This window comes from Mauremys reevesii, linkage group 8, assembly GCF_016161935.1.
Source record: "Mauremys reevesii isolate NIE-2019 linkage group 8, ASM1616193v1, whole genome shotgun sequence".
In the NCBI taxonomy this organism is placed as follows: Eukaryota; Metazoa; Chordata; order Testudines; family Geoemydidae; genus Mauremys; species Mauremys reevesii.
Genome location: NC_052630.1, coordinates 72,430,587 through 72,456,640, shown reverse-complemented (window position 1 = coordinate 72,456,640; position 26,054 = coordinate 72,430,587). Strand labels below are relative to the sequence as shown.

Sequence of the window (26,054 nt, the reverse complement as noted above, 5' to 3'; positions counted from 1 at the left end):
ATTAGCACAATTACCATTTTTCATCAGCATCAGTTCTTTTCCTGTTATAGTTGCATTGCTCTCAGTGAATTATTAGTGCTGAAATCATCTTCTTTGATATTTATCTCCATATTAGATATGCTTGGAAGCTTAATTTTTCAGTTCATTGCCAAAAATAATTTGTTGCTACTTCTAAAATTGAAATCAAACATGGTTAGATATGGCTTTGTTTTCTAATAATGTATTATTCCTATCTAGCAATGACTAACAGAAGACTGATTGCCTTACGTAACTTTTTAAATACAACTGTACCAAAATAAATTATTGAAATTAGTAGTGAATCATTTTATTTTTTTTCCTTTTTAACAAATAAGTCTATCCAGCAATAAGTTTAAATAATCCAGTCCACAAAGCAATCTAGGTGATTACTGCAGCTTCAGCATATGGCACTGTTGTACAAAAGACTTGGATTAAAATAAAACAGGCTATGGCTATTGCTTTCATCTCAAGAAAGGAGGAATGGTTACTATGTAAGAGCAATATTCAATTCCCAAGAATGTATTGGTCTCTGAGTGCTACTTATTAAATGTTCCACATACCAGACCCAAATAAGATTTTTGAAGGCCCAGTGATAAAACTCCTTTGGTGCACAGTTTTACAATTAGATCAGTCATGTGATCCACCTGAGCTGTTCATCATTTCTTCATGTGTCACAAGATCCCGTCCTCTGCATCTTTCTTCTGCCTTCTGGGCTGTGATCCCACCAGAACTCATAAGCCAAATATGGTTGGGTCTAGTTAGTATTTGAATGCAAGATGTTTACGAAAAACTCATATGCTACAGGAAGCGCTACTGGAGATTCAATAGGTGGTATGCTTCCCCTGAGTCAGAACTGAACCAATGATCAAGCAAGGTGAGAAGGGGCACTGGAGGTGTCAATGTTCATGTGAAATAAAGGCCCTACCCAGTTAAAAATCAAGAGAGAGAATAAGTAGGATTTTCCCTAAATTCTTATATTTCCTTGTATTTTCAATTGGATAAAATAATCTTTTTTTTGTCTGATCCTGTTGTTCAGCAATGATGTAAGCTGTTTAAAGGCAACCAATGCATGGCAGTGACAGGTATTTATGACAGAGCTTCATACTAATAGGCTTTTCTGTTCACTTCCTTATTTATTTACCAGTGTCACTGATAAATTAGTACAGCCGCTGCTCACTTGCTCTGTTAGGACTCATTACGTAAAATTCCCCACTGGTCAGATTTATGAAACAATTAATAGGTACTGGTAGCAGTTATGTAGGTACTGGTAGCAGAGGAAAAGAGACTGGTAGGCTGTGACAATTTTTTGAGCAGTACATTTTAAATACCTTTCCTAGACAGAAAATAAATACTGAAAAGCCCAAAGGGTAAAGTAAAGAATAAGATTGACTTCATACTATTGAGTCAGCTGTAAATTATTCAAGTCATTTTGGGCTCATCTATGAGAAAACTTAAGATTCAATGGAAAATGATTGCATAAAGAGCTCTGCAGAATGCAGAACCAAAGCAGAGAGATATATCATGTCAGGATGTCTTGAGGAACATTAAAAAAAAAACCATTACTCTATAGCTACACAAAAAGTATCCACAAGATCAAAACGCAAAAGAGAGTAATCCCATCAGCATGATGAAATAGAGCGTAGGGCTCTATTCTGAGAAACCTGTGTCCCAAGTGCACAGAAGCAAGATTTTCATGAAATTTAGATAGGAAGTTGCAGAATGTAGATCTACCATCTGACTTACAAATAATAATACCAAAAATCAGTATTCTGACACATATATTTGCATATGTGTTTGCAAGCAGTGACTGTCACAGTTAAGGCCAAATTCTATCCTATATTATATAAATTAGAGAAAAAAAGTTTAGCAGCTTTTAAAGGTATATGAGTGTGGGGAATGAAAAAAATAGTTTTCCTATAGAATTCAGTCAGATATTTTGCACTGACATTTCTCAAAAACAGATGAAAGCTAGAAACTTCACATTTGGCTTGTTTAGCAGTACCAGTTCGGTAGTTTAATGGCATGAACATGTAAGCCCCAAGCCTGTGACAGTGAGTATTAGGGCTTTAAATCAAGTAATTTTATGCAAGTGCTTTTGACTAGTTAGAAGAATGCTTCCAGAAGGCACTTTAGACAGCTGTGCTTCAAGCACCTATTTAAGGACATCACAATTAAGGAGGGATATTTAAGGATGTCTCAGATATAGTATGTTAATTTAAGGATATGTGTTGTAAGGATGCGTACTTCATTAAATGACAACCGAGTTAAAGCAGACTCCATTGACAATGAAAGATAAGCAGGCTTCAGTTACCGGTGGCTCAATTAAAGATGCATTTGTTATCTCCCAAACCTCAAATAGGGTATGAGCTCCATAAACTCTGCAGACCTGATTCTGCAGAGCATCTAAGCCATCAAAAATACTGCAGCTACAGGGCCATTCAGGGAACTTTTGAGGTCTATTTGTAAAGCTGATGGAGTGTGTATATTCTACAAGCCCAACAGTTCTGGGTCAAAGTATTTTTTAACTTTATCAGCAAAGCCAGAAGAGCCTGTTAGGGAAAAATGAAAAAAATCCCAAAGAAACCAACAACCCAAAAGGCCACAAGAAAATTATACTGCATAACTTATCAGTATAACCTTACCACTGAGAAATCAAGCACCTTAAAGTCAGAGACTTGATCCTCCTCTGACTTGCACTGGTTTGTTAGCTGGGCACCCGTACTAACTTCCTGATTTGCACCGGTTTGACTGGAGGATAATCAGGCACAGGAAGGTCCTAAAGTTACATTTTGTCACAACTTCAGCAGAGCCTTAATGCATGTATTTACAATTTCCTTTTCATATTTTTCTTGTGAAATGTAAACTTTAATATATTATTGCCTAGATTATTAAGATATCAATATCCCTATGATATATAAAATGATTGAGTCAGCACTGCAGGAGAAACCTTAACTTCTGGAATTGCATGACTGAGTGAGTTCTTTGCACTTTGCACTTGCATTAACATTTTTTGTTCTAGAAGTATAGAGTAGAACCCAGCTTGTCTTCCAGATCAGAAGGAGTTTACAGACTAGCATTTAAAAAAAAAAAAAACCCATCTCATTGTTTACAAATAAAAAAAATTCAACAAAGTTTGGTCGAGACATGAATGGGACTCTGAAAACATGGAACTTCACTAAGCATTTTTAGTGTCCCTTTTCAGAGTACTTTAAGACTTCTTTTGATTTTTCCCCCCAGTTTGTAAATAACCAGGTATGTGAAAATACTAGCAAGACAGAGCAGAGTATTATACTAGCAGAAAGTTTGGCCTGGGAGCTGACTCTCAGAAAAAAAAGCTCTTATTCCACTTTGTAGCACCCCCAGCAACTCTCTTTTGTATGCCCTAAATTTAAACCAGTATAAACACCTGCCTTTCTCTTCCTCCTGATCCTAGCTACTTCCTATGAAAATGTCATAGGTTAGTGAAATGGTGACAAGAATGCTATCTCCCTTCCTTCCATGCAGCTCTACCTGGAGTAAACTTAAAAATAGAAACTAACTACAGTAGTGATTATTTATTTCCAGAGCTCCCTGATCTGACATGTGACCAATCCCACATCTTTTCTTCTCTGGCTTTAGGCAGTAGATCCTTATATAAGCTCAGCTGGACTTAAACAGGCTCAGCTGCATCTACTTGAAAACCAGCTGGGAGTGACTATCCAAGCTACCTGTGTACTCTGGCTGGGATTTAACCCTGCAAACCCCAGCCACTAACTGAGTCAGTAGGATTTGCTCATAGGAAATTCCTGGGGTGAAGTATGGCAGGGCATGAGGTTCTACCCAGCCCCCAAGGGGCACTAAAAGACACATAACCCATCGCATAAGTTGATGTGTATTTGTCTCCAGATGTATTCTAGCAGCTAAGAAATTACTGGTTCATCACCTTTCAGGAAGAGATTTTCTGACGGATTTACACACTGATTGGGTTTGTTGCAGAATAAACTGTTGAAATAAAACTGGATGAAGCTGCAGGCAAGTCATTTAGTTATTAGTGTGCGCTCTTGGGGACAAAACTTCCCCCTAATACACAGCCCAGGCCAATGAGCTTTGCACAGGGGTTAGGACTCCAGAGTTTGGGGGAACAAGGGGCTATTTAATGGCCACAACAGAAGCCTTAGTGCTGCAGCAGCCCCCAGGATGGCTGTCCCCTCCCCCTTCACATAGGGGGTTTGGCTGGTTGAGCTGTATCCACTAACCCAGGGGCAGGCAAACTTTTTGGCCTGAGGGCCGCACTGGCTTTCAGAAATTGTATGGAGGGCCGGTTAGGGGAGGCTGTGCCTCCCCAAACAGTCAGGCATAGTCCGCCCCCCGCCAATTCTCGCGCCCTTATGCCCCCCCGGGATCCCTGCCTCATCCACACACCCCCCACTCCCTGTTCCCCTAACTGGAACCCCCGCCCCTGACTGCCCCCCGCCACCCCATCCAACCACTCCTCTCATTCCTGACTGCCCCCCCCGGGACTCCTGCCCCCATTCAACCCACCTGTTCCCTGCCCTTTGACCGCCCCAACGCCTATCCACACCCTTGCCCCCTGACCACCACCCTGAACTCCCCTGCCCTCTATCCAACCCCCACTTCTCCCTGCTCCCTTACTGTGCTGCCTGGAGCACCGATGGCTGGCGGCCTCCCGGCTGGAGACAGCCATGCACTGCGCAGCACAGAGCACTGGGTCAGGCCCTGGCTCTGCAGCTGCACTGCCCCAGGAGCTCGCAGCCCTGCCACCCAGAGCATTGCGCTAGTGGCGTGGTGAGCTGAGGCTGCAGGGAAGGGGGAACAGTAAGGGAGAGGCTGGGGGCGAGCCTCCCTGGCTGGGAGCTCAGAGGCCGGGCAGGAGGATCCTGTGGGCCGGATGAGGCCTGCGTGTCATAGTTTGCCCACCTCTGCACTAGCGTTTTCCTAAACCCCTCTGCAATCTAAGTAAATATCTCATTTATGCCCTATCTTGTCTTCCATGGCTGTGATTGAATAAATTTCCTCTCCTGGAAAAATGAGACAAGTGAAACAGGATTTTTAGAACGAATGTTGAAGGCAAACCTTTTCATCAGCTCACTCCGCTCTACAATAGGAGCTCAAAGGTTACATATTTCTCCTATCTGTTGCTTAAAAAAAAGTTACAGCTGTTCAACACATGCATTGGCCTTTGATGATGAATAGTAATAATAATAACATAATATTTATATGTAGAGTATAGATATTATATAATAGTGCTTTTTACCCATGCATCTCAAAGCCTTTAGCAAAAATAGGTCATCCGCATTAGCCACATTTTATATATGAGGTGACAGAGGCATGGAAAGGCTAGGTGATTTCCCCTCAAATTCCCACACAGAAATTCTGGAATAAGACCTAGGTCTCCTGACCCTTTGTCTACAGCCCTAGCTGCGGGACTATTCTGACTCTATGTAGTAGATTCTATGTTGCAAACTGTACAGATAACATCGGGACACAAACAGAGTTTTTGGATCTCCAAACACTTTGAGATTTGACAGACTGGAAGCCATGCAGCTTGATGTTGTCTCAGTGCAACATAACACAACCAAGGAAAGCCAATGGATCTGCAGTGATGTATGTCACCGCAGAGCATAAACATTACCTGAAAGGAATGCATGTAAATTGCCAAGTTACAAAACTCATTGAAATTATGTGACAGAAATAATACAAGACAATGAAATCATTTACCATACAAACAGAAGTAACTTGAAAAATGTGCTGATAAAAGAGAAAAGTAATGTAGATGGGAGAAGAAAAGAGGAGATTAGAAACTTGTACAGGGAAGGTTGTTTAAGTTACAACCTTCACATCAGAAAGACTTCTTTGTTTTGCGTATTGCTACCGTCTCCCTCCAACAGATGATGTTACCCTCTATCTATCTATGGGCCTATCACTACAGTATCAGAGTACCTTGCAATCATCAATGCATTTATCCTCACAACACCACTGTGTGGTAGGGAGGTACGTTTTGCAGATGGGAAACTGAGGCACAGAGAAACTAGGTGACTTGTCCAAGGTCATATGGGAAGTCTGTGATGGAACAGGGAACTGAACCCAGCTGGTCAAATCCCAAGCAAGCACTCTAGCCACTGGACCTCTCTTGGCTGTAACAATATATTTATGGATATAACTATAACTATATATATATGAAATGAAATATGTATGTTAATCAGGGCAGAATTTTGCCTATATCTTTTATGCCACTGTTTACTGTTTTACTCAGTTGCAGCTCTCACTGACATTATAGCATCAGAGCAGTTGAAGATTTTTTCCTATTGAAATGCTTGGCTGATGGTGATGCTTGTATCAGCAAACTTTGAGGGACACCCAAACTAGAAGCCATCTCCAGCTAATAACACAGAGATGAAATTGCAGGATGCATGAGCAGAGACAACATGTGCTATTCAAAGTATGCCAGATCATTGCTCTCTACAGGCATGGAACTACACCAGGAATGAGCAGCCCTGATTGCTGTTGATGGAGGCATAGAGAGAAATCTGGAATTTCAATAGGACAACCTGATTTTTATATAGGGAAACAGAAGAGGAAAAAGTAAAACCACATTTTTTTGCCCTGTCCTTGTTAAGGAGAGTTAGTTATGGTATGGGCTTAGAAAGACCTCATTAAAAAATACGGGAGCAAATTATCTGCTAGTATAAATGGGTTTAGCTCAAGTTACCTCAAAATAGCTTTACCCATTTATATTTGCAGGTAATTTGGCCCATAAAGACTTTGGGCGCTTCTAAATAGCAACATTTTCTTGATTTCCATGTTATAAATAATATAACTTGGGTTATTCCACAGAGGTGAGACCAAGCCATGTTACAATACAGATGGAACATTACTTTGTAGTAATCTGGTGTGTCAGCATTGCCTGTTTTGCTGTGAAGACAGTCTCTGAGCATCAGAGTAAAACATATGAAGTGCCTTAAATGTTGACATGACTATTATAAATATATCATGCATCCTCAAAATAGTCTGAAAATAGGGGCAGCCCAGCCAACTTTGGAACTTGTCAAATTACTCATTATGAATTTATTCTGTGATGGCTCTAATTCCCATCTTTGCCACTGACCCACTGTATGACTTTTAACAAGTCACTTAACCTCTCATCACCTCGGTTTCCCCCTCTTTAAAACGGGGAGGATGATATTTACCATCCTTTGTAAAGTGCTCTGAGATCAATGGATGAAAAGAACTATAGAAGTACAGTACTGAGAATTATTAATTAGCAAGCCAATGAGGGAAAGCTTCCACCAGTGATTTCTGAATTGTCCCAACCCCCCCCCGAGTTTTGTGAGCTAGTTACATACCAATTTAGTGACTGTTTGGAAATCTGAATTTAAACTGAAACATTAATACAGACTTTAAAAGCATATAAAGTGTATGATAAAATATGTGTATCTGAAAAAGTATAATAGATTTGAAAAGTATGAACATAGACTAGCTTCCTTGCTTCCTTATACAGCTGTTTTTTTATAATGTCAGTGCATTCATTTCGGTGATGCTGGCCAACCTAATAATTTCTAATGCTGATTTGTAAGCAAAGTCTAAATGAGTTCTCCCTGACAGCTAGTGATGAGCTGAGGGCTAAGGCTTCAGAGCCAGATTATATTTACATTCACACCTAATCTACCTAGGTATGCAGCAAACAGAGCTGTGTTGTCCAAGTGATAGATTCTGGCTGGGGTTGGATTACAAGCCACTTGAATGTGGGGGGAAGGGGGGATGAAATGTTCATAGAATCATAGAATCTCAGGGTTGGAAGGGACCTCAGGAGGTATCTAGTCCAACCCCCTGCTCAAAGCAGGACCAAACCCAACTAAATCATCCCAGCCAGGGCTTTGTCAAGCCTGACCTTAAAAACCTCTAAGGAAGGAGATGCCACCACCTCCCTAGGTAACCCATTCCAGTGCTTCACCACCCTACTAGTGAAAAAGTTTTTCCTAATATCCAACCTAAACCTCCCCCTCTGCAACTTGAGACCATTACTCCTTGTTCTGTCATCTTCTACCTCTGAGAACAGTCTAGATCCATCCTCTTTGGAACCCCCTTTCAGGTAGTTGAAAGCAGCTATCAAATCCCCCCTCACTCTTCTCTTCTGCAGACTAAACAATCCCAGTTCCCTCAGCCTCTCCTCATAAGTCATGTGCTCCAGCCCCCTAATCATTTTTGTTGCCCTCCGCTGGACTCTCTCCAATTTATCCACATCCTTCTTGTAGTGTGGGGCCCAAAACTGGACACAGTACTCCAAATGAGGCCTCACCAGTGCTGAGTAGAGGGGAATGATCACATCCCTCGATCTGCTGGAAATGCCCCTACTTATACAACCCAAAATGCCATTAGCCTTCTTGGCAACAAGGGCACACTGTTGACTCATATTCAGCTTTTCGTCCACCGTAACCCCTAGGTCCTTTTCTGCAGAACTGCTGCCCAGCCATTCGGTCCCTAGTCTGTAGCAGTGCATGGGATTCTTCCGTCCTAAGTGCAGGACTCTGCACTTGTCCTTGTTGAACCTCATCATATTTCTTTTGGCCCAATCCTCTAATTTGTCTAATGTTGTTCTTATTTTATGATTAAAGGGCAGTAGAACTGTGCTTAGCCTGTGATGATTTGAAGGCATCAAGAGAGAGGGTGGGGACCTGTCCCTCTCCACTGTTTAAAGACAGAGCTGATTAGGCTCCAATAGATAGTCTTTTGTTCTAACCACTGCAGTTGAAATCACTTAATCATTTAATAGGCAGCAGGTTTAAAACAAATCAAAGGAAGTTCTTCTTCACGCAGCGCACAGTCAACTTGTGGAACTCCTTACCTGAGGAGGTTGTGAAGGCTAGGACTATAACAATGTTTAAAAGGGGACTGGATAAATTCATGGTGGCTAAGTCCATAAATGGCTATTAGCCAGGATGGATAAGAATGGTGTCCCTAGCCTCTGTTCGTCAGAGGATGGAGATGGATGGCAGGAGAGATCACTTGATCATTGCCTGTTAGGTTCACTCCTCAGGGGCACCTGGCATTGGCCACTGTCGGTAGACAGATACTGGGCTAGATGGACCTTTGGTCTGACCTTCTTATGTTCTTACTGACAATCAGGTCTAAGTGCTTAGTCCTGTTGTGGGGACAGTGTTCCTGTGGGTACAGTGTTTTTGTGTAAGAGACAGCCCAGACTGCACTAGCAGCGAGGTTCCCGCACTGAGGGCTCAGCTGAAATCACTGAGAGCTGGTGGAACCTCAAGAGACCAACGCGGTCACAGTGGTAGGTGACAGCAGAAGGTGACTGTGCAGGGCCATTGGCAACAGAGCGGTGGAGTGAACAGTGGCACAATGAACAGCCGTGGCCAGAGCAAACTGTGCCTTTTTGTCCCCCACCTGGAAGGTGAACTCACATGAAAGCACCTCTGAACTCTGAGTCTCCACTGAGCAAGGACAACACCGGTGAGTGGAGTGCGGTGGAGGGAAAAGTGAGGGGCATGTTAAATAAACATTTGTTTGTTGGACTATATTTTAGTCACTTTGCTCCAGAATGCTAGATTTGTGACTGGGAATGGAAACTTATATAAATATGTTTCCCAGTAGGCCAAGGTTTTTAAAATGCAGTATTTGCCAAGGTTGTTATCTCACATTGTTGCTATCTTGGGAGGTCATTATGTTGGGGAGTTTCTGTACTAAACATTTTTATTATAATTAATTTTTACATAAGAATGGTCATACTGGGTCAGACCAATGGTCCATCTAGCCCAGTACCTGTCTTACAACAGTGGTCAAGGCCAGGTGCTTCAGAGGGAATGAATAGAACAGGGAATCATCAAGTGATCCATCCCCTGTTACCCATTCCCAGCTTCTGGCAAACAGGCTAGGGACACTCAGAGCATGGTGTTGCATCCCTCTCATCCTGGCTAATAGCCACAGATGGACCTGTTCTCCAGGAATTTATCTAGTTCTTTTTAAAATCCTGTTATAGTTTTGGTCTTCACAGCATCCCCTGGCAAAGAGTTCCCTGGGTTGACTTTATATTGTGTGAAGAAATACTTTCTTTTGTTTTTTTTTAAATCTGCTGCCTATTAATTTCATTGGGTGACTGCTAGTTCTTGTGTTATGTGAAGAATTAAATAAAATTTCCTTATTCACTTTCTTTCGCACCAGTCAAGATTTTGTAGACCTCTATCATATCCCCATTAGTCATCTCTTTTCTAAGCTGAAAATTCCCAGTCACTTTAATCTCTCCTCCTGTTTCATACCCCTCATCATTTTAGTTGCCCATCTCTGTACCTTTTCCAATTCCAATATATATATTTTTAGGATGAGTGACCAGATGTACACACACTATTCAAGGTGTGCACGTACCATGGATTTATATAGAGGCAATATGATATTTTCTGTCTTATTATCTATCCCTTTCTTAATGATTCCCAACATTGTTTGCTTTTGTGACTGTTGCTGCACATGGAGTGGATGTTTTCAGAGAACTATCCACAATGACTCCAAGATCTCTTCCTTGAGTGTTAACAGCTAATTCAGATGCCATCATTTTGTATGTATAGTTGAGATTGCTTTCCAATGTGCATTACTTTGCATTTATCAACACTGAATTTAATTTGCCTTTTTATTGCCCAGTCACCCAGTTGTGTGAGATCCCTTTGTAGCTCTTCGCAGTCTGCCTGGGACTTAATTATCTTGAATAGTTTTGTATCATCTGCAAATTTTGCCACCTCACTGTTTACCCATTTTTCCAGATGAATATGTTGAATAGGACTGGTCCCCGTACTGACCCCTCAAGGATACCACTTTTATCTCTTTCCATTCTGAAAACTGATAATTTATTCCTACCCTTTGTTTCCCATCTTTTAACCAGTTACTGATCCATGAGAGGATCTTCCTCTTACCCTATGATGGCTTACTTTTCAAAAGTCAATTTAAATTAAATACATTTTTAAAATTATATATTTTTTTAGAAATCTAGATCTGTTATGTGTTTTGGTGTAACTTGCATTTTCCTCATGTTAAATTTGCATTATCCTAACAAAACATTTACTTTGTTCACTTTCTTCACATCAGTCAAGATTTTATAGACCTTTAGCATATCCCCCCTTAGTCATCTCTTTTCTAAGCTGAATATTCCCAGTCATTTTAATTTCTTCTCCTATTTCATGCTCCTAATCATTTTAGTTGCCCATCTCTGTACTTTGTGCATTTCCAGTATGTCTTTTTTGGGATGGGGTAACCAGATCTGCACACAGTATTCAAGGTGTACATGTGCCATGGATTTATATAGAGGCAATATGATATTTTCTGTCTTATTATCTATCCCTTTCTTTAAAATGCAAAGGTTTCAGAGTAGCAGCCATGTTAGTCTGTACTGCAAAGAACATAAGCTTTCGTGGGCTACATCCGATGAAGTGGACTGTAGCCCACAGCTTATGCTCAAATAAATTTGTTAGTCTCTAAGGTGCCACAAGTGCTCCTGTTCTTTTTAAAAAAGCAAACAGAATGTTGGGAATCACTGACTGCAGCTGCACACTGAGTGGGTGTTTTCAGAGAACTATCCACAATGACTGCAAGATCTTTCTTGAGTGTTAACAGCTAATTCAGACTCCTTCATTTTGTATGTATAGTTGAGATTGTTTTCCAATGTACATTACTTTGCATTTATCAACATTAAATTTCATCTGCCATTTTTGTTGCCCAGTCACCCAGTTTCATGAGATCCCTTTGTAATTCTTCGCAGTCTGCCTGGGACTTACCTATCTTGAATAATTTTGTATCATCTGCAAATTTTGCCACCTCACTGTTTACCCATTTTTCCAGATCATTTATGAATATGTTGAACAGCACTGGTCCCAGTACCGACCCCTCAGGGATACCACTTTTTATCTCTCTCCATTCTGAAAACTGATAATTTATTCCTACCCTTTGTTTCCCATCTTTTAACCAGTTACTGATCCATGAGAGGACTTTCCTCTTACCCCATGATGGTTTACTTTTCAAAAGTCAATTTAAATTAAATACTTTTTTTTAAATGTATGGTTTTTAGAAATCTAGACCTGTTATGTGTTTTGGTGTAACTTGCATTATTCTTATGTTAAATTTGCATAATCCTAACAAAACATTTACTTTATTCATATCTTTTTTATATATCTCATTGGTCCTGACACCCCCCCTAATTTCAATTCCTGGGGAAACCACTGGCTTCCACCACCAGTGTCTGCGCTGGTCTAATTGAGAGGTACTTTAGTCTCCAGGATGTGATCCACTTAAAATGGAAAGTGCCAGTATGCAGGACACTGTTGTTTCCCTTTCATACTAAAAATGAAACAAAAAATTTGCAGCTATGAGACCTAAATCTTATTCATAAAAGGGAAAAGTGATTGTCAGCTAATAGATAACATTAAATAATGTGTACCAAAATGTCAGAGTACTTTGATAAATATAAATATGTTCCTCTGGTGAGAGGTCTTTCTTTGAAAAATATCCCTTGTAACTTTTCAAATTTATCTCAAGGGTTTTCTTACCTCAACTAATATGAAGCATGGTAAAACTGTGTAGCTTCTCCGAGTCTGATGCCTGCTGTTTGAAATCATGTTCCCCTGTGAAGGAAGTAAAGGACACTGTGTACATTAATAAAGAATTATAGAATCATACAATCATAGAAATGTAGAGCTGGACAGGACCTTGAGAAGTCATCAAGTCCAGCCCTCTGTGCTGTGGCAGAACCAAGTAAACCTAGACCATCCCCAACAGCTGTTTGTCCAGCTTGTTTTTAAAAGCTTCCAAAGGTGGGAATTCCATGACCTCCCTTGGAAGCCTATTCCAGAGCTTAGCTATCCTTAGAGTTAGAAAGATTTTCCTAATATCTAACCAAAATCTCCCTGGGTTCAGATTAATCCCATTACTTCTTGTCCTACCTTCAGTGGACATGCAGAACAACTGATCATGGTCCTCTTTATAAGAGCTCTTAACATAATGGAAGACTGTTATCAGTTCCCCTGCCCACATCAGTCTTCTTTTTTCAAGACTACACAAGACCGGTTTTTTAACCTTTCCTCATTGGTCAGGTTTTCTAAACCTTTTATCATTTTTGTTGCTCTCCGCTGGACTCCTTCCAATTTGTCCACATCTTTTCTAAATTGTGGTGCCCAGAATTGGACACAGTCCTCTAGCTGGGGCCTCTCCAGTGCCAAGTACAGAGGGATAATTACCTCATGTGTCTTATATACAATACGGTTTATACACGATAGAATCATATTAGACTGTTTTTGCAGCTGCATCACATTGATGACTCATATTTCGTTTGTGGTCTACTATAACTTCCAGATCCTTTTCAGTAGTATGACCACCTACAGTTATTCCCCATTTTGTAGTAGTGCATTTGATTTTTCCTTCCTATCTGAAGTACTTTGCATTTGTTTTTATTGAATTTCATCTTGCTCAACTCAGACCAAATCTCCCATTTGTCAAGGTCATTTTAAATTTTAAACCTGTCCTCCAATGAGCTTGCAACACTTCCCAGTTTGGCGTCACCTGCAAATTTTATCAGCATACACTCTACTCCATTATCCAATTCATTAATGAAAATATTGAATAGTACTGGACCCAGGATGCTCCCTGTGGAGCCCCAGTAGATACACCCTCTCAATATGACAGCAAACCATTGATTACTCTTTGAGGACATTCTTTCAATCAGTTGTGCACCTATCTTATAGTAATTTCATCTAGATCACATTTCTCTGGTTTGATTAGGAGAATGGCATGTGGAACTGCGTCAAAAACTTCAGTAAAATCAAAGTATATCACACATCTGTTTCCCCCTCCCATCCACTAGGTCAATAGCCTTATCAAAGAAGGAAATTAAGTTGGTTTAGCATGATTTGTTCTTGAGAAATCCATGCTGACTATTTCTTATAACCCTATTAGCTTCCAGGTGCTTACAAATTGATTGTTTAATCATTTGCTTTTTTAATTTATTTAATTAATTTAATCAATCATCTTTCCAGCACTGAAGTTACACTGACTAGTATATAATTCCCTCTCCTCCTTGTCCCTCTTTTTAAGATAGGTACTATATTTGCCCTTCTCCAGTCTTATGGGACCTTTCCTGTCCTCAAGGTCATTCCTAACCTCTCCGAGATTGCTTCAGCTAGTTTCTTAAGTACACCTCATCAGGACCTGTCAACTTGAATATCTCTAACTTATCTAAATAGTTTTTAACCTGTCCTTTCCTTATTTTGGCTTGCCTTCCTTGTCACTTCCTTCATCGTTTTCTCGCTCCAAGTGTATTTAAAGAACCTCTTATTGCCTTTTATGTTCCTTGAAAGTTGTATCTCATTTTATGCCTAAGCCTTTCTGATTTTGTCCTTACATACTTGTGATATTCTTTTGTACTCCTCCTTTATCAATCTGACCATATTTCCACTTTTTGTACGATCCCTTTTTGATTTTCAGGTAATTAAAGAGCTCCTGATTGAGCCTTATTGGCCTCTTACTATTCTTCCTATCTTTCCTTTGCATTGGAATAGGTTGCAGTTGTGTCTTTAATATTGTTTCCTTGAGGAACTGCAGGCTTTCCTGAATTTCTTTTTCCTTTAGATTTTCTTCCTATGGGACCTTACCTCGCAGTTCTCTGAGTTCGTTAAATGTTTTTTTTTAAATCCATTATCCTTATTCTGCAGCTCTCATGCCTTCCTTTCCTGAGAGTCACGAAATCTATCATTTCATGATCACTGTCGCCTAAATTGCCTTTCACCTTTGGATTCACTAATAATTCCTCCTAGTTGGTCAGAATCAAGAAAAAATAGGTACCCCCCTGGTTACTTCTCCACTTTCTGGAACAAAAAGTTGTTCCTGATACATTCCATGAGCTTACTAGAAATTTTGACATTGTCAGGAACTGTTTGCTCACAGCAGATGGAATAAGAACTGGTTTACACACAAACTTGCACCAGAATAAGTGTGAATTACAACTGATTTAGGTTTTTTTCAGTGCCAGTCTGTTTGAAGACACTAATTCTGGAATAAAAGTGATTCAAGTTTATTTAGGTAAGGTTGGCCTTGTTACTGGCCTGTGCTAAGTTGAATGTGTGACGGGTTGCCATCTGGTGTGCTGGGGTCTCACTCAGCCCTCTGGCCCTGCCAGCCTGGGTTTTCTCTTGCACTGGATTGCTGTGCCAGGCTCTCAAACCCCTTTCCAGCACACATCGAAGCAAGACCACACCCAGCTGCAGACACACACTGCACTCAGATCTGTGTGAGAGGATTCAGCCAGTACTCATGTGGAGAGGTAAACCCCAGATGATATTATCTTGGGTTGTATAGAAAGATCTGCACAGAACAAGCTCATACAAATTCACCCTCTCCCTCAATGTGAAGAGAGAAACGCAAAGCTTCTTGCCTCCCTCCCACCCCCCACCCCGAGCCGTGAACAGCGGAGGCTAACAGAGGGAGTTTGCCTGGGGAGAGGGCTTCTCTGAGTAGTTACTGCAACAGCTGAGGAAGCTCTTAGAAGGAAAGTAATATGGAAGGTGAGCAATCAGCTGTTGTTAACTGCACAGGTTGTGCCATGTTTGTCTTTCTTCCACAGGACAGAAGCAACTTTGTCTGTACAAAGTGCAAACTGGTTTCCATATTGGAAGAGAAGGTTCGAGGTCTAGAGAAACAAGTATCAACACTGCGTTGCATAAGAGAAAATGAAGATTTCCTGGACAGATGTTGGGATATGCTTCTATGGGCACAACGTTCTTAAGAATCAGAGCAGGCTGTGCAGCAGGGACAGAGGGACGTTGAAGAAATTTGGCAGCATGTGACCTCCAGAAGAAGAAAGAGGAGCGGCCATGTACCAGCAATGCAGATACAGGTGAGCAACTGTTTTCATGTTCTCTCCACAGGTACTAATGTGGAGACTGAACTAGATGATACATCTGAGGGAAGGGAGCAGAAGGAGACTCCACCGATTGGAAGGCATGAGATGCACTGTCCTAGGGATGGGGGTTCCACGACCACCGCTCCCAAGAGATAGAGGCGGGTGGTGGTGGTGGTTGGGGACTTCCTCCTCAGGGGAACTGAGTCATCTATCTGCCGCCCCGACCAGGAAAACCGTGAAGTCTGCTGCTTGCCAGGAGCTAGGATTCATGATGTGACAGAGAGCCTGCCAAGACTCATCAAGCCCTCAGATCGCTACCCTTTCTTGCTTCTCCACATGCGCACCAATGATACTGCCAAGAATGCCTTTAGCAGATCACTGCAGACTACATGGCTCTGGGAAGAAGGATAAAGGAGTTTGAGGCGCAAGTGGTGTTCTTGTCCATCTTCCCTGTGCAAGGGAAAAGCCAGGGTAGAGACTGTCGAATCGTGGAAGTCAACGAATGGCTATGCAGGTGGTGTCAGAGAGAAGGCTTTGGATTCTTTGACCATAGGATGGTGTTCCAAGAAGGAGGAGTGCTAGGCAGAGATGGGCTCTATCTAACGAAGAGAGGGAAGAGCATCTTCGCAAGCAGGCTGGCTAACCTAGTGAGGAGGGCTTTAAACTAGGTTCACCGGGGGAAAGAGACCAAAGCCCTGAGGTGAGTGGGGAAATGGGATGCCGGGACGAAGCATGAGAGCACAAACAGGAGAGCGCAAGAGGGGAGGACTCCTGACTCATACTGAGAAAGTGGGACGATCAGCGAGTTATCTTAAATGCCTATACACAAATGCAAGAAGCCTGGAAAACAAGTAGGGAGAACTGGAAGTCTGGCACAGTCAAGGAACGATGATGTGATTGGAATAACAGAGACTTGGTGGGATAACTCACATGATTGGAGTACTGTCATGGATGGATATAAACTGTTCAGGAAGGACAGGTGGGGCAGAAAAGGTGGGGGAGTTGCGTTGTATGTAAGAGAGAAGTATGACTGCTCAGAGCTCCGGTATGAAACTGCAGAAAAACCTGAGAGTCTCTGGATTAAGTTTTGAAGTGTGAGCAACAAGGGTGATGTCGTGGTGGGAGTCTGCTATAGACCACCAGACCAGGGGGATGAGGTGGCCGAGGCTTTCTTCTGGCAACTAACAGAAGTTACTAGATCGCAGGCCCTGGTTCTCATGGGAGACTTTAATCACCCTGATATATGCTGAGAGAGCAATATAGCGGTGCACAGACAATCCAGGAAGTTTTTGGAAAGTGTAGGGAACAATTTCCTGGTGCAAGTGCTGGAGGAACCAACTAGGGGCAGAGCTCTTCTTGACCTGCTGCTCACAAAATGGGAAGAATTAGTAGGGAAGCAAAAGTGGATGGGAACCTGGGAGACAGTGATCATGAGATGGTCGAGTTCAGGATTCTGACACAAGGAAGAAAGGAGAGCAGCAGAATACGGACCCTGGTCTTCAGAAAAGCAGATTTTGACTCCCTCAGGGAACTGATGGGCAGGATCCCCTGGGAGAATAACTTGAGGGGTAAAGGAGTCCAGGAGAGCTGGCTGTATTTTAGAGACTCCTTATTGAGGTTGCAGGAACAAACTATCCCGATGTGTAGAAAGAATAGTAAATATGGCAGGCGACCAGCTTGGCTTAACAGTGAAATCCTTGCTGATCTTAAACACAAAAAAGAAGCTTACAAGAAGTGGAAGATTGGACAAATGACCAGGGAAGAGTATAAAAATATTGCGCAGGCATGCAGAAGTGAAATCAGGAAGGCCAAATCACACTTGGAGTTGCAGCTAGCAAGAGATGTTAAGAGTAACAAGAAGGGTTTCTTCAGGTATGTTAGCAACAAGAAGAAAGTCAAGGAAAGTGTGGGCCCCTTACTGAATGAGGGAGGCAACCTAGTGACAGAGGATGTGGAAAAAGCTAATGTACTAAATGCTTTTTTCGCCTCTGTCTTCACAAACAAGGTCAGCTCCCAGACTACTGCACTGGGCAGCACAGCATGGGGAGGAGGTGACCAGCACTCTGTGGAGAAAGAAGTGATTTGGGACTGTTTAGAAAAGCTGGATGAGCACAAATCCATGGGGCCAGATGCACTGCATCCAAGGGTGCTAAAGGAGTTGGTGGATGGGATTGCAGAGCCATTGGCCGTTATCTTTGAAAACTCATGGTGATCGGGGGAGGTCCCGGATGACTGGAAAAAAGCTAATGTAGTAGTGCCCATCTTTTAAAAAGGGAAGAAGGAGGATCCGAGGAACTACAGACCAGTCAGCCTCCCCTCAGTCCCTGGAAAAATCATGGAACGGGCCCTCAAGGAATCAATTCTGAAGCACTTAGAGGAGAGGAAAGTGATCAGGCAAGGTCAGCATGGATTCACCAAGGGCAAGTCATGCCTGATTAACCTAATTGCCTTCTATGGGGAGATAACTGGCTCCGTGGATGAGGGGAAAGCAGTGGACATGTTATTCCTTGACTTTAGCAAAGCTTTTGATACCGTCTCCCACAGTATTCTTCCCAGGAAGCTAAAGAAGTATGGGCTGGATGAATGGACTATAAGGTGGATAGAAAGCTGGCTATATCGTTGGGCTCAACAGGTAGTGATCAATGGCTCCATGTCTAGCTGGCAGCCAGTATCAAGCAGAGTGCCTCAAGGGTCGGTCCTGGGGCCGGTTTTGTTCAATATCTTCATTAATGATCTGGAGAATGGCATAGACTGCACCCTCAGCAAGTTTGCAGATGACACTAAACTGGGAGGAGGGGTAGATATGCTGGAGGGTAGGGATAGCATACAGAGGGACCTAGACAAATGAGATGACTGGGCCAAAAAAAACCTGATGAGGTTCAACAAGGATAAGTGCAGAGTCCTTCATTTAGGATGGAAGAATCCCATGCACTGCTACAGACTAGGGACCGTATGGCTAGGCAGCAGTTCTGCATAAAATGACCTAGGGGTTACAGTGGATGAGAAGCTGGATATGAGTCAACAGTGTGCCCTTGTTGCCAAGAAGGCTAATGCTATTTTGGGCTGTATAAGAAGGAGCATTGCCAGCGGATCGAGGACATGTTCATTCCCCTCTATTTGACATTGGTGAGGCCTCATCTGGAGTACCGTGTCCAGTTTTGGGCCCCACACTTCATGAAGGATGTGCAAAAATTGGAAAGAGTCCAGTGGAGGGCAGCAAAAATGATTAGGGGGCTGGAGCACATGGCTTATGAGGAGAGGCTGGGGGAACTGGGATTGTTTAGTCTGCAGAAGAGAAGAATGAGGGGGGATTTGATAGCTGCTTTCAACTACCTGAAAGGGGGTTCCAAAGAGGATGGATCTAGACTGTTCTCAGTGGTACCAGATGACAGAACAAGGAGTAATGGTCTCAAGTTGCAGTGGGGGAGGTTTAGGTTGGATATTAGGAAAAAACTTTTTCACTAGGAGGGTGGTGAAGCACTGGAATGGGTTACCTAGGGAGGTGGTGGAATCTCCTTCCTTAGAGGTTTTTAAGGTCAGGCTTGACAAAGCCCTGGCTGGGATGATTTAGTTGGGAAATGGTCCTGCTTTGAGCAGGGGGTTGTACTAGATGACCTCCTAAGGTCCCTTCCAACCCTGATATTCTATGATTCTGTGATATGGATTGCACAAGCTGGGTTATGTTATAAACAAGAAATAAGTTTATTAACTACAAGAGATGGATTTTAAGTGATTATAAGGGATAGCAAACAGAACAAAGCAGATTACTAAGCAAATAAAACAAAACATGCAAACTAAGCTTGATTCACTAAAGAAACAGGTAACAAAATGTAATGTCTCACCCTAAATGTTGAATTAGGCGGGATGCAGAGATTCTGTAGCTAGAGTTCAAGTTATTTCTCTTTACAGACTAGACTCCTCTGTCTCAGTCTGGACTCAGCCCTGGCCTTTCCCACCGCTCGGTTCCTTTGTCTCTTTGGGTACTTTCAGCAGTCTTTCTTCTTGGGCAGGAAGGCAAATGGAGAAGAGTCCTGTTTACCTTACTCCCCAGCCTTAAATAAGATTTACATTCACAATATCATTTTTTACTTCCTTTTGTCCCCTTCCGTGTTTCTCCCTGTGCCCCTTGCTCTTCCTCTTCTCTCCCTCATTGTCTCATTCCACATCGCTGCCTTGCTGTGTTCCTTTCTCTCCTCCCTGGCTTTCTCTGCTGTTTCTCCCCCTTGCTTCTTTGTCTTGCTTCCCCCCATTACCCTAGAAATCAGTAGTCTTTTGTTCTTCCCATATCCTCTCTGTTCTTTACTCTGCTGCCCCATGTAGCTCTTCCACCACACCTCTTCTCTCCTGTCTCATTCTTACATGCTTCCCAAATATTTCTTTGTATCCTCTCCCTTATTTAGAGCATTAATAAGGAAGACAATGCCAGCTGGTTCTTCTCCTTTATGATCTGCCTCCCAGTTCCCTCCATCCTGTGCTTTACTTCTGCATACTTCTTGCTGAGTTAGGGACTGGAGGATGCAGAAGGCAGTGCACTGAAGAGATGAGTCACCCAGCTACTGCCAAGGAACATTAGAAAAACAAATTCCAGTGTGTGGGTGAAGCCTTCATGGTTTGGTTTCCAGAGACCCTCAGTACCTAATGGACCCCCGTGTGAGTGGGGTTAGGGAGAATCTGGTGATGTACATATGAGCGGTTGCCCTCGTCAGTGCCATATTGCTCGGAGTGGTCTGGCTGGCAGTGGGTAGCTTTCATATTGAGACCCTGTCATTCTGATCATTTTTAGGACAGCATTTAATTATAACAAATGCAGCAAGGGCTGTTTGCATTCAGCTCATGTTTACACAAAGCAATGAAGAAGAAAATGCTTCATAAAACAAGGGGCATGGCACGTGTTACCTAAAATCTGCCTCTGATTGTTAAAGACTGAGCATATTTACCAACAAGCAGAAAATGACAGCTCCTTTATATATCAGTTTACTTTTATTCATCCAAGGTCAAATCCTGAAGTTTATAATTCGTCACTCCTTACTCAGCCAAACTCCCATTGACCCACTCCTCCCAAACTACATTGTTATATAATGTAAGCTATTAACTCAGCCTATAGAAACATGCATACATGGCTGCAGCATGTTAGGCCTAGGGGTCAGCTCATTAAAAAGAGGGCCCAGCATGGCTATTATTTATTATTTACTGAGTCTGGAGAGTATGCTTAAGAGAAGAAAACAGAAGAAAGTACAATCCCAGTACCAAGGAGCTTATAGGGCCAGATCCTGGCTGTTGAGGTTCACTGAGGATGGAGATGGGAACACAGAGAGAGCCTTTTCTCCAGCATGCTACAGAGGACACAACCTCAAGATTGTTGCTTGTGCTCCCTAGATACAAAGGATGATTGTCTAGCAACGGTGATAGCTCTCAGTGCCCCAAACAGGGTGTGAAGGAGTCGTTTGAGTGGTGTCCAAGTGTGACTACCTCTAGGAGCGCACAGGATTGTGAGTCACCTTATTATCACCTGCCCCCAGCCTCAGGGGGTCTTGCCTGGACTGGCAGGGTGCTAGCTCCTTAACACAACCAGCCTGACAGCCACTCAGCCCTGCCTTTGACTTGCAGGTTGACAACATATGTACCGCAGCACCTTCAAAGTGTCTCCTTGTGATATCCAGCCCCTGATTACCAGATATCTACAGAAATACCAGGTCCTCTGTCCTCAGTTTACGAGTCTTACTTCCAGTATTACTCACAGCACTTGAGATTGGTTATAAAATAAAAAGAAATTTAAAAAAGAATAGAGATTCAAGAAAAAAATCCATATGAAATGTAGAAACAAATGGTTACATATAAAACCAGATCATAATCCACTTTCTAGAGACTAAACTTAAACAAGTTATCCTCCTAGCTAAAGAAGCTGATCTCACCCAAAGTTCTCTCCAGCATTTTCAGTCAAGACTGGTTGAAATCCTTTTTTCATGAAGCAAATTCGCTGTACATTTACTTCCTAGTTGAGGGATGCTTGGGTGTCTCTTTGCACATTTAAATATACCAGAGTAGATCTTTGATGTTCACTTCAAGATAGGGTTTCCCTCTCCCCTGCTGTTTACCTCTTCTTGCTAGTTTCCTTCTCAAATCTCTGCCAGCTCTTCATTAGCATTTGACTTTAAATGCAAATAGACTCCTATTGTAGGACATGCAACACACAATGATTCCACCTGGAGAAATGTGTCTCCCACCCTCTGTCTGGAGGAGCTTGTCTTACATGACATTATTTTGCTGAACTAGAATGTAAATACCAGGCCGAGGGATCCCTGTAACCCTAATGCACCCTTTATGCTCTCTTGTACTTGGCATCAAGAGTTCCTTAGGAGTCACACCCAGGTTTCCCCCTCCCTCATAGCACTGCATGGTACATGGAGATTGGTATAGAGGGGAACCCGAGTTGCACCTGTTTTTAAAGGTGAAATAAATGCCACTTCTGAGGCGGTTCTCAGCAGCCTCTACAGAGCAACCTCCATGGAACTTGGAGGCAGAAGCAGAGGTGGCATGAGGGAAGAGGCACCAGGAACCAGTCTGTGCGCCCATGCTTTGAATGCTAGCTGCCTTTGCAGCATCTGTGTAAACAGTTTCCTTCATAGAGAGCCCATTTAGTTTTAGAAACAGAGTTCTCTCATGTTATTACCCAGCACACAGAACATGATAACGGAGGCATTCTTCCTTTCTCTGCACTATCCACGCTGAATACCTCCGGCCACCAACCTCACACTGCTACCCACCCACACTCTGCCCAAACCTGCAGCACCACTGCAGCTGACAAGCCAGAGCTGAAGCCTAAACATCAGTTTTCCTAAGGAACCTTTATTTTAAGAACAGGGTATGATTCCTATATTCAGTTCACAGTGAAGTGCAAGATATGGGATATAGTTTCTTACCATCTGAAGCTGCATGATAAAGATGAGAATGAACATGAAAAATCAAATTAGTTCTATTCTGCTATGGGTAAGTGGTTCCCATAAGTTGTGTTGAAATTTGTCATGAACCTATGAACATGTAAAATATGAATAGCCACTACAGTAACAGAAAAAAAAATGCCTATCATCCAAGGTACTCCTATGGCTCCCATTGCTGAGGTATTTGAGCATCTTGCATTTTTAAAGAGATGAAGGCCCATGTTTTTAGACATACTTAGGCATCTAACTTCCATTGATTTCATGCCTACTCCATGCATCTGTCATTTACGTGCTCATCTACTTACCCTCCCAGCATTTTCTTAAGAAAACAAAACAAAAACAAAAATGGAAGCACTGGCAAGGCAGGCTGCTTTGACTTGGTTCTCCATTATGATCTAGGTTCTCCTTGTATTGTCCATTACCCCACTGCAAAGTGGGTGTAAAATCATAACAAATCATCAAAAATAAGGCTTGTCTTCTGCCATCGTTTTCCCTAAATCTGAGATTCAGTAGAGAGATACAATTAGCATATTCCGTTCAACACATTCCCTATAACAAGTCTCTTAATTTCTGGGTGAGTTTCACTCAGGCCAGAGGCAAATTAGGTGTGAATAATTCACAGGATGTAAAGATTAACGTTCTGAACTAATCAAATGTACTTAAATATAAACAAAATTCATTAGGGTTATGTGTAGCTTTTATATGCCCTAGAGTGATGAGAATGTACTTCTTTGCCTTAAGGCAGACATAAAACGTAACTGGTGAATAGTAAATGTACCATGAAAATAGGAGAACAAAGTCACTGTGCTATGAACTTATAACAGGAAAATACCTTTAAGTGCCAAACCTGGCAAGTCTTATCAGAGGCACCGAGGGATAGGGAAGTACATGGGCTTTTAATGAAGAAAAAAAGAAAAGAGATGAGGATATGTTTCCCCAACATACAAAACCCACATATTCATAAAGGGGGAAATCCACACCACAATCTTAATGCATGAGTGATCAGGCTGTATGGGCCTGACCCAAAGACTCCATTGATGTCAGGTACAGTGCAGAGTGGCTGCGGAGCTGAAACATCCTCTAGCAACCCAGAGCGAGTGAGCCCACACCAATTTCACAGGGTGTGTTGGGACAACCGGATCTGAGGAAACCTGACTCCTTCCTGGTCTGCCCTGGCCTCCCCCATTTTGGCCTTCTGCACCAGCCTGGCTGGCATAAAGACTTTTTCTGCAAAGTGCAGGGGTTATACAACCATCCCTGTGTGGCAGCTGTCTTTTTGCATAGTCCCTTTGCATCATTTAAATGATGCTGAGAGCCTTGAGCTGGCCCTCTGTACCACAGGTAAATTTCACCCCGAAAGGTCTTTGATGTCTTACTTCACACTAGTGCTTCAGGCAGAAGTAAGAGATTCCCTCTATACAGGGAGACAGAGATCTAAATTAAACAAAATTACACTGAGTGAAAAGCTACGGATGAATAGGAATGCACAAGGACACCTCCAGAGACAGAGAGCTGAATTCTAAGCAGCTGTGAAGCCACGTCATATCTGACAGACCAGATTATACAAAGACAAATCCACTCCCACTTTCAACCCCCCTGAGAATTCAGTTCACAGAGCTTTAGGCTTTAGGTTTGCTTTAGTATTGGGCCAGACAAAATGTACTAAAGCTTTTTCCTATTTTTCTGCAATCTGCATAATCAGAGGGATCTCTTAGCACAGGGGTTGGCAACCTATGGTACGCGTCCCAAAGACGGCATGCGAGCCGATTTTTAATGGCACGCTGCTGCCTGCCGGAATCCCATCAGCATGCTTGCTGCTCCCAACGGAGGCAGAAAAGAAGTGAGGGCAGGACCTTGGGGAAGGAAGGTGTGGAATAGGGACATATCCCCTCCAGCCTCCTGCCCTGACCCCACCCCCACACCTCCCAGCCCTCTGCCCTGACCCCCACCCACACACACCCAGCCCTCTGCCCTGAGCCCCGCAGCCCTGCAGCCCTGCACACACCCCAGACCCATGCCCTAAGCCCTGTGCCTCGCACACACACCCAGGCCCCTGCCCTGAGCTCTGTACCCCCCCCCCCACACACACAGCCCTCTGCTTGACTCCTTCACCCCCCATGACCCCAGCCCTGACTCTGGCACCCCAAACATACCCAGCCCTCCCACCCCTGCAACCCCACATCCTGACTCTTGCACCCCCCACATCCTCACCCTCACCCTAAGCAGCAAATGGGAGCTCCTGCACCCCCCCACACACATTCCCACCTGCACCCCTTGCACCAAATGGGAGCTGCCCAGGTAAGTGCCCCACACCCAAACCTCCTGCCCCAACCCTGAGCCCCCTCTCTCATTCTAGCTCCTGGCCAGACCCTTCACCCCCAGCCCTGTGCTCAGTGCACTCCCACCCTCAGCTCAGTGCAGAGAGAGAAAGAGACTGGGCCAGAACCAGGGAGAAGGTAGGTACCTACTGTATGTGGGCAGGGCTGGGACCCCAGACCGGCAGCTGGAATCCCGGCTGGCAGAAGCTGGCGGATGGAACCCCTGAGCGGCAGTGGTCTGAGCGGCTCATCCCACTGCTGGTCTGGGGTCCCAGCTGCTGGCCCCGCACAGCCTGCTGCTGGTCTGGGGTTCTGGCTGCTGGACCTTTGCCAGCCAGGTTCCCGGCTGCAGGCCCCGCTCAGCCCGCTGCTGGTCTAGGTGAACAGAACCCCAGACCAGAAACGGGCTGAGTGGGCCAGCGGCATAAGATCAACATTTTAATTTAATTTTAAATGAAGCTTCTTAAACATTTTGAAAACCTTGTTTATTTTACAATACAACAATAGTTTAGTTATATAATATATAGACTTATAGCGAGAGACCTTCTAAAAAACATTAAAATGTATTACTGGCACGTGAAACTTTAAATTAAAGTGAATAAATGACGACTCGGCACACCACTTCTGAAAGGTTGCTGACTCCTGTCCTAGCATGATATAAATAAACTCGTGTTCAACCTCCATTGTCAATAACTTTTCCCTAAAACAGGGAGATTATTCTATGTACCTTTAACGTAGGGCCAGATTCTCAGCAGGGGTAAACCTGTGTAACATCACTGATCTGCACTACCTGAGGCCTATTCTGTAATGTCCAACTCAAACAAAATGATGTTAAGATGATTATAGAAAAAATACAGTTTCACAAGTTAAAATTATTTGCTGCTATTGTGGATTTTT

At 43.0% G+C, this 26,054-nt stretch overlaps 1 protein-coding gene across 2 annotated transcripts in view; it reads right to left on the bottom strand.

Annotated features, from left to right (window-relative positions):
• PLPPR5 (phospholipid phosphatase related 5) overlaps positions 1 to 26,054 on the bottom strand; it is a 115,743-nt gene that overhangs the window by 67,195 nt on the left and 22,494 nt on the right. Inside the window, exon 2 of one of the 2 annotated variants that reach the window (XM_039483245.1) lies at positions 12,558 to 12,632. In XM_039483245.1, coding sequence (XP_039339179.1) covers positions 12,558 to 12,626 — 69 coding nt within the window. In that variant the 5' untranslated portion in view covers positions 12,627 to 12,632. Of the gene's footprint in view, positions 1 to 2,660; positions 3,604 to 12,557; positions 12,633 to 26,054 lie in introns of those variants that run through there. The other variant, XM_039483246.1, reaches the window with a different exon arrangement.